The sequence below is a fragment of the Vespa mandarinia genome, chromosome 17, assembly GCF_050613455.1.
Source record: "Vespa mandarinia isolate Hongniang chromosome 17, ASM5061345v1, whole genome shotgun sequence".
Taxonomy (NCBI): Eukaryota; Metazoa; Arthropoda; class Insecta; order Hymenoptera; family Vespidae; genus Vespa; species Vespa mandarinia.
In genome coordinates this window covers 1047501-1057500 of record NC_140826.1, presented here as the reverse complement: position 1 = coordinate 1057500, position 10000 = coordinate 1047501, and the positions used below count along the sequence as shown (strand labels likewise).

The 10000-nt window shown below is 27.1% G+C and overlaps 1 protein-coding gene across 1 annotated transcript in view; it reads left to right on the top strand.

Moving 5' to 3' along the window:
• Positions 1-8225: 8225 nt before the first annotated feature.
• LOC118450365 (thrombospondin type-1 domain-containing protein 4) overlaps positions 8226-10000 on the top strand; it is a 76144-nt gene continuing 74369 nt past the window's right edge. Inside the window, exon 1 of the mRNA XM_085662105.1 lies at positions 8226-8362. Coding sequence (XP_085518231.1) covers positions 8353-8362 — 10 coding nt within the window. The 5' untranslated portion in view covers positions 8226-8352. The remainder of the gene's footprint in view (positions 8363-10000) is intronic.

The window sequence follows — 10000 nt, the reverse complement described above, 5'->3', positions numbered from 1 at the left end:
AATAATTCAATTTAAATTAATAAAAATTATCGATTGAATAATTAAATGAGAAAAATTATTAAGGCCGTTAAATAAGAGAATCATTGTTTCTTCGACGATGAATTGGAACTAAAAAAGAAAAATGAAAAAAGTGTTGAAATATATTTTCGAGTTAGATCGATCAAGAAAACGACGTGTTGCACGTGCGTCGAAGTTGAAAGCATACGTCATCGAGTCGAGCGGGGGTGGTCGAGTGAGATCGGATCGAGTCGTTTGGGTTACCACGTGTATTATAAGTTTAAAAGAAGATGGAGGAAGAAGTAAAAAGGGCTGTTAGCCGATAAATTCTTCATCTAGGTGGAACCACTTACAAAAGGGAACACCTTTTCGTGATTGCACGCTTACGGCATGTGAAATAGTCTTCAAATTATAGGTCACGGTGTGTAATTCGACGAAGCGTTGAGCAGGGTCGCACCTCGACGAAAAAAAAAAGGAGGAAAATGAAGAAAAAAAAAAGAAAAACAGAAAGAAAGAAAAGAAAAAGAAAAAGCCAAAAAAAAAGCGAAAGAATAAAAAAGATACCACGAAAAAAAAAAACACGCACAAGCGTGAAAAACAAAACGAAAAAGTAAAAAACGAACGAGGCGCGAGAATCGAGCCGCGGAGACGTGTTTATTTCTCGCGAGTACGGAAATCGTTTTTCTTGTTCTCCGTAATTTCAAGTGAAAATTACATATACATATCAGTCATTTTCTTAATAGCGATAGATATATACATTACACACACACATATATATATATATATGTATATATATATATATATATAAATATGTATATATATGTATATATGCATAAATCGTTTACAGGCCAAAGCGATTAAATCCACTTTTATAATACTTTTAAAATTTTACTGCTGTAACATTTGATAGATGGTCAATATTTTATAATGAAAATAAATTTTCTTAATTAGCCCTAACGCACCATAACCTTTTATAACTTTTTAAGTTATAAATTTTCCTTCTTTTCTTTTTCTTTTTCATAGTTAATCGATTTGACAAATGAACGATTCATGTAAGTCCATGTTTCTATTCTTTTTTTTTTCTTTCTTTTTCTTTTATCATATTTAAGATTTTAAGATATTTAATGTTTTGTATCTTTAATATACATATTTAAAGATATTGTTGATAGTTCTGTATTTTATGCATTTTAATTTATTTCATGCATACTTCGTTTTATTATGAACGACCATTTTTATAAGTATTCTCTTTCAAAAAAAAAATATATTTTTGTTATTAGCAAAAAGATTTATAATAATATAAAAGTTTGAAAAATAATGAATTGTCAAAATCTGAAAATAAAATATCGTATCGAAATTAATATTTTAATTGATATGTATATCAATACTCCAACTTAATTTTCTCATACATATATATATATATTTATTTATTTATTTATTATATATATATACATTTATTATAATTATTATAATAATATAATTATTATAATTATTATAATAATTATAATAATTATAATAATTATAATAATTATATTATTATGTAATTATAATTATTATAATAATAATTATAATAATTATAATTATTATAATAATTATTATAATAATAATTATAATAAAGGATAATAAAGTATATTATTATTGAACGTAGAATTTAGGATATTATTAAAATGAGTTTAATAAGAAAAATCACTGGATCGTATATTCTCTCATATTAGATTAGAATTATAGTAATTAAGAGTTTAGCGAATAAAACTAATAAACTGATTCATTGATATTAATGGACATATGCTAGTTTCAAAACAAACATTTATATAAAATTCTATTTAACAGCCTAACTTTTTTTGATTAATTCACGAGGTGTATTTATACTGCAATAACTTTGTTATTATAAATATTAAAAGACACTCATCTCTCTCTCTCTCTCTCTCTCTCACTCTCTCTCTTTCTCTCTCACTCTCTTTCTCTTTCTCTCTCTGCATTGTATAAATGAAACTAACTTGTAACTCATTTATTTTCAAAGTTGTTGTTAGTAGGACAATTTTTCCAAAAAAATATTATATTTTTAACAAAATGTAAAAAAAAAAAAATTCATGTTCAACATCGTTTTTCATTAAATTTTTAATTATATTCAGTAAAATGATTCGTTAATTTGTTCAACGATTCGAAACTCGAATCAATAATATATTATTCTTTTTTTCTCTCTTCCAAATTATCTTCCATAATTTCAAATAAAAACAACATATATATATATATATATATATATATATATATATATATATATATATGCATATATACGTAATAGTTTAAGAAAATAAAAAAAATTCATACAGAACGTTCTTTCCATTAATTTCATTATTACTAAATAAAATTATTAAATAAAATCGTTCGTTATTTTATGCGATATTTCACGTATCGAAATTCATATCGATTGTTTTAATTTTTCTCTTTCACTATTATGTTTCATAATTTCATATTACATATATATATTATATATATATATATAAAAATTCATGTATAAAGTTTTAGACTGAATTTTTTTCTAAAATTTGAAAGAAAATCATTCGTTATTTGTCTTTAATAATTTTATATGAAAATTACGTATAAATATACGCGTCTACGCACATTTGTACATTCATACACACACACACACACACGCACACGCACACGCACACGTAGGTAATCTATATATTCGAGAAAATATAAAAAATCATCTAGAACACTCTCTATTAACTTTTTTCCTCGCATTCAGATAAAATCGTTTGCAACTTGTGCAACGTTCCACGCATCGAAACACGAATCAATGATTATCTCTTTCTTTCCTTCTTTCTTTCTCTTTCACATTGTCCTCAGTAAGTATGGTACATATATATATATATATATATATATATATATATATATAATATATATATATATATATAGGTATACAAGCTTCCTCGCGGTTTTCCTGCCTCACACTGATTTCCCGATGTATTTACGATCGGTTATATCGCACGTGGGGTACGTTATAGCTGTATGCTACGCCGTAGATTTCTCTCAATGAGGTTAATGGGAGTCGTAACGGGTAAAGTTTTTTTGCTAATTTTTTGTTTCTTTATTTTTCATTTCTTTTCTTTTCTCTCTCTCTCTCTCTCTCTCTCTCTCTCTCTCTCTCTCTCTCTCTCTCTCTTTCTCTCTCTCTCTCTCTCTCTCTCTCTCTCTCTCTCTCTCTCTCTTTCTCTCTCTCTCTCTCTCTCTCTCTCTCTCTCTAAATTCGCTCCATGTCAAACTTGTTGTTTCTGGGTATAGATGATGAATAGAGAAAGAAAAAGAAAAGAAAAGAAGAAGAGAGAAAAAGAAAAGGTGTGGCGAATGATGTAACAAGAGACATCATTCATAGTCTAGAGATCGAAATAGGAAAATCATTTGAATTACTATGTCCTATTTAAGATTCTATTAAATATAAGAACCTAGTGTCAAGGTTGAGTAGTGTTGAGCATAATCATAGAGTCAGGTTTGTCGTACAGATGACTTACTTCCTTTCATAGGCGACTTTTGGTTTTTTTTTTCTATCTTTCCTTCATTCTTTCTTTCTTTCTTTTTTTTTCTTTCCTTTTTCCTTTTTCCTTTTTTCTTTTTTTTATCGCTTTTATATCGTGACTTATCGCTTTTACACGTATATAACTCCCGAGTCCCCGTATGTTAATGTTGACGGAGGCTGAGAATGTGGAAAGAGGTACGAGCTGAGAACGAAAGTATGATATAAACGTTCGAACGCGAAGATGTAGGGTGCCACTACTGTGTTCTCCTGTGTTCCAATATCTACTGTTTTATTACTAATAAATACAATTTATAAGATCGAATATTTAATGGTTGCATATTCGTAGAGATGCATTATAAAGTATCGATAACAGTTGTCATTTTAAATTAATGTTCTTAGATGAGAGTTGTTCAAAACGTATCGATATTCAAATATCGGATTCACGTATATAAACATAATTTAAAACGTAAATCAAAATTCATTTATATTCCTTTACAATCGTTTGCGACGAATGTTTTTTTCTTTTTTTTTTTTTTTTTTAAGATTTCCACATAATCCGTTCGATTGTATTAGATATAGGTCTATAACAAGATAAAAAAAATTTGGAATATTAATTAATTCGTTTATATATATATATATATTTTTTTTTTCTTCTTCTTCTTATAATCGTTTGTAGTTGACGTTTTCGAAAGAGTTTTTCAAATTTCTTCGATATTTATGTAAATATCGATCTTCTATCTAGATAAAAAGTTTAATATATAAATTAATTCACTTAGTTTTTCTTTTTTCTTTCACGATCATTTGCAATTAATATATCTCAAAGAGTTCTTTAAATTCGTTCGATATTTAAATATTGATCTATTTATATAAAGATAATTTAATGAAATATAAATCGATTCATCTATATTCTCTTAGAATCGTATTAATGTATTTTTCATATAATGTTCGATTACATAAATATAATTCATATTTATATTTTCTTAATATAATTTGTTATTAAAGTTTCTTATAGTGTTCTTCAAAATTCGTTCGATATTTTAAATATCTATCTGCTTATACAAAATTAATTTAAAACATAAATCGATTCATTTATATTTCTCTCAAAAACTTATTAATGTTCTTAAAGTATTTTTCATAATTATTCGATTAGAACATAAATTAATTCAAATTTACATTATCTTAATAATAAAGTTTCGCAGAATGTTTTTCAAAAATTCATTCGATATTGTAATATCGATTTATATATCAATATAATCCTTTCAATCGTACTTTAAATTCATCTGATAAATTTGATCTGTATAAAAGATAAAACCAACGGAAGGTAAATCAATTCATATATCATTTACATTCACTTGCAGTCGTTCCTTTTACAATCTACGTTTTATCCTGGTTGTTTAACACCTTCTCTTATAACACTTATGTCATCGTACGCGTGCTTCGAAGAAAACGTCTCGGATTTTCAACTTTCGTAGTTGATTTCTTAGAAAATAATTTATCGATTATAAACCATCATTATTTCTTTCTTTTCTATTTCCTATCTCAAGACGTGAATTGCGAACGAGTAATACACGACATCGGCAACGTACGATTCGAGAGAACAAATCGTATTGACATCATTTACCTCGTACATATGTTTTTATTTATTTAACCTTTTTTATTTATTTTTTTTTTCTTTTTTTCTTTCTTTCTTTCTTTTTCTTTTCTCTCTCTCTCTCTCTCTCTCTCTCTCTCTCTCTCTCTCTTTTCTTTTTAACCAGTAGCCCAGGTTCGATCAACCTGCCGATACTTTATTACCACAATTTCTAGTATACGCTTAACGACGACGATGTGAAATGAGAACGGCCTTTTACTCTACCGCGAACGATCGTAATGGCGCCAGTCTAATGGATAGCACATTGCGGAAGAAAGTCATTCCTCGAATAACTTTGAAGAATCAACGTCTAAGAAGCCATGTCTTTGTATATCTAGTAAACGAAAGTTCGATCATCATATTTTCCTTCGTTCATTCACAAATTTTCAATTACATCAAGTGACTCGTATATTTGAATTTATTTATTTATCTTTTTTTTTTTTTGTGTTTTCTTTTTTTTCTTTTCTTTTTCTTTTCTTCTCTTTTCCTTTTCTTCTTTCCTCTTTCTTTCTACTTTTCTTGCAATGTTTTATTGTTTTTTATTTATTCATTTTTCTAAATTTCTTTTTCGTTTTCTTTTCTTTTTTTTTTTTTTTCTACAAAACCTATTCATTGCATTGTAAGATTTAACGTTATCTCAAATACGCCAGGAAGTATGATTAGGATAACTTTATTCTTGAATGATTTAGCTTCCAAAGTCGGCGAGATCATAGAAAGAAGATCGAAAAATTGAATATCAGAAATTTCTTGGAAATTCTAATCGTTTTCTTTTTTTTTCTCTCTCTCTCTCTCTCTCTCTCTTTCTTTCTCTCTTTCTCTTTCATCGTTCGATAAAGATTAACGTAACTGATTTGTGTCATTCAACGGAGAACGTATAATCGATTATAATTTATTCGTTCGAACTTTACGACCGTTCCAATATACTTTATCAAATTGCGTCAAGCTCGATATACGTTGTTGTTGTTGTTGTTGTTGTTTTATTTTTTTGTTCTTTTTATTTATTTATTTTTTTTTTTTTTGTTTTTTTTCCTTTTTCATTCTCTCAATTAATCATCATTCGTTACAATCGATATCTTACTCGCCTGCTGGTATGATAATTTTACAGATTAAATTGCACGATGTTGTCTCAAATTCGAAAGCTTATGCTCGCGTTCAATCGTTTCGATAACGTCTATCCATTTTATTTGCTTTCTTTTTTTTTCATTTTGTACATAAATGTATATAATCGTGCAGTTTGTTTTCCTTTTTTTTTCTTTTTTTTTTTTTATTTCTAGTTACGCCAGAGATAATTTTAATTAGTATGGCAATTTATTATAACAGATTTTGCATTAATTTAATCGATTGACCAACAACAAGTAATGCCGAAATTTTTAATAGTTCACATTTATGTAGATTATTATTTAAATAGATTATATATTTTTATTAAAAATTGTTAATATTTAATATCTAAATAAATAACATACATTATTGTATTTTTTATTGGAAAAAAAAATTTTTATATCTTATATCTAAATAAATAACACAATGGTAATTTTTTTCCTTTTTAATATTTGTTATTTCATATCTAAATGAATAACATTACGGAAAGTGGTTTTTCTTTTTTTTTTTTTTATTGAAAATATAATACTGTTCTATATTTAAATAAATAGAGAATATATCAAAATAAAAAAAAGGAGATATTATATCATTATATTTTTACTGAAAAAAATGTTATGTTATATCTAAATAAATAATGCTAATAGAGTATTTTCTTTACTGAAATATTTTATAATATTTCATATGTAAATAAACAACACTAATATTTTATATATCGAAATACATGTCTACATATTATAATAAAGTTACATTGATTATTGGCCAGTCCAATATATCATTTTATGCATTATGTATTGCATATCACTTTTATCCTTTTATATTTTCGTTTATATAAATATGAATAAATAAACAAAATAAAGATTTATTCTCATTAATATCGAAATAATTTATTAATAATTTTTATTCAATAATAAAGTAAAAATGACACAAAAAACAATATATAAATATATTGAATTTATTTATTAATTATTTTTTTTTCTTTCAATTTTACCGAGATACGTATTACTTTATTTTATAATTTATATAATCATACCTGTCCTATATCTTTGTTCTTGTGTATGTATAATATATATATATATATTAATAACAATAAACCAACAATACGTATTCAATATGTGTGTGTATATGCTTGCGCTTGTGTGTATGTGTGTATGTATGTATATATATATATATCTTTATACATTATTCCATTTAAATCTTCATTCTTTTTTTTTTCGTTTTTATAAACATATATATATATATATATATATATATATATACATATATATATATAGTACTTATACGAAAGTAATGGAATAATTATATAAATGATAAAACAAATAAATAATCATCGATAAAGTGGAATGAAAATTTCCACGGAGTAAGTACTTAGTTACTTACTTACTTATTTTACTTGCGCATACGCACGCGAGGGATGAGCGCAGAATGACCCCCTTCCACCCACCTTTTGCTCCCACCTCCTACCCCCACCACCTATCGAATGTTACCCTGCGGCCTATATATTTCCCGCAGGCTCTCCCACTTTACTCACTATCATTCCTGTCGCGGCGGCGTACATACGTGCGCGCACACACACCGCACTTCCGATCGCAAAGTTCAAACGCGCGCGAACGAACGAACGAAGGAAGGAAGGAAGGAAGGAAGGAAGGAAGGAAGGAAGGAAGAAAGAAAGAAAGAAAGAAAGAAAGAAAGAAAGAAAGAAAGAAGGAGAAAAATACGATAGATACATTTGTTTTCCTTTTCTTTTCTTATTACCATTCGAACGAATTCAATTACAAGTTTTTCTACAAGTTTATTACAATTCGTTTTTTTTTTTACTTTCCCGTTTCATTCGTTTCTTTATTTATTTATTTTATTTTATTTTATTTTATTTTATTTTATTTTATTTTTTTTTGTTCTTCTTAAAAATAGTTTCGGTGAAATAGTTTTCTATCTTATATTATTATCGTAATCATCATTATCATATCATTATTATTATTATTATTATTATTATTATTATTATTATTATTATTATTAGAGTTATTAAAATTTGTTTCTCTCTTTTCTCTCTCTCTCTCTCTCTCTTTCTCTCACTCTCTCTAATTTTCTTTACGAAAGATATGTGACACGTGTTTTGATGTGTAATCGTAAGTCCACCTGCTGTTCTAATCTTTGACGCCTCCGCTCCTCCTCCTTCTCCTCCTCTTCCTCCTTCTTCTTCTTCATCAACGTCCTCCTTTTCTTCTTCTTGTTCTTCTTCTTCTTGTTCTTCTTCTTCTTCTTCTTCTTCTTGTTCTTCGGCTGATATTTGAATGGGATTATAAGAGACGAGAATACGTTGATGTTGCTGCTGCAGTTGCTGTTGCTCTGGCTCTTTTGAAACGTGCTCGTGCGCGGGAAAATCGTTACGGACGCCAACGTTCTCCATCTTCTTCCGCATTCTCTTTCCTTTCGAACGATCGTGAAACGAATAGGAAGAACAGAAGAGAGAAAGGGAGAGAGAGAGAGAAGGAGAAGAAGAGAGAGAGAGAGAGTGAGAGAAGAAGAAGAAGAAGAAGAAGAAGAAGAAGAAGAAGAGAGAAAGAGGGAGAAAGAGAGAAATTGCAGAAGAGAGCAATTTTCTTAAGGTAATCAAAGTTTCCGTCAGTTTGATTAAAATGTTACAGTGACGTATATCGATTGCCGTCATCATGTGCGATTAAGAAATATTTTTTAGTTTTCTGCTGATGGGAAAATAAAATAAATTCTATTTTCGAATTTTTATTCTGTTTATTATAAAATAATATAATATATAATATAAATATAAAGTGAATATAAAGTGAATTGATAATAATTATTCAAATTATTAAATTTAAAAAAATCATTTATTTATGATTAATTATAAATATATAATATATAATATATAATATATAATATATTTATATATAAAATATATAATATCAATATATAATATTATATATATATCAATATTATATATATATATATGTATATATATATATATATATATATTAATCGTTTCTGTCATTTACTTAAAAGAGATCACGATCTTATATATTCTCATATATATCGTTAATCATAGTAAACAATTTCTTATTAGTTCATAAAATTATGGAAATGAAGAAACTATTTCTCTCTCTCTCTCTCTCTCTCTCTCTCTCTCTTTCTCTTTCTCTTTCTCTTTCTCTCTCTCTCTCTCTCTCTCTCTCTCTCTCTCTCTCTCTCTCTCTCTCTCTCTCTCTCTCTCTCTCTCTCTCTCTCTCCCTCTCTCGGTCTCCATTTGTGATCTCATTCTTAACAGCTGTTTATACAGGAGATGTTAGTGTGCCTTGTCACACACGTTGTCCTTCATTTCCATCTGTTTTCTTTTTCTTTACATTGAACTCGATTAAGAGGAACGCTTATGCAAGGGATTTTATTGTTACTTATGGCACACATTTTAATGTAAATAATGGTATTTAGCAAAAGTGACAAAGATGAATCGCGATTCGTTTTTCTTTTCCTTTTTTTTTTCTTTTTTTTTCTTTTTCTGTTACTTTTATTCATACGTCGCTAACAAATTAGATAAATTTTTTATTTTATTTTCCAATTCATTGACAACTCGAATAATTTGTACGAATTTTTTGAAGAAATACCATAATGAATTCGTTTCATTTTATTTTTCAATTTTTGTAAAAGAAAAAAAGAAAAAAGAAAAAAATTGAACTTTTCGATTTCGTTTGCGAATTTTTGAAGCAATTGCATAATCCGTTTAAATTTTATTATCCAATAATATGGAGAACTATGGA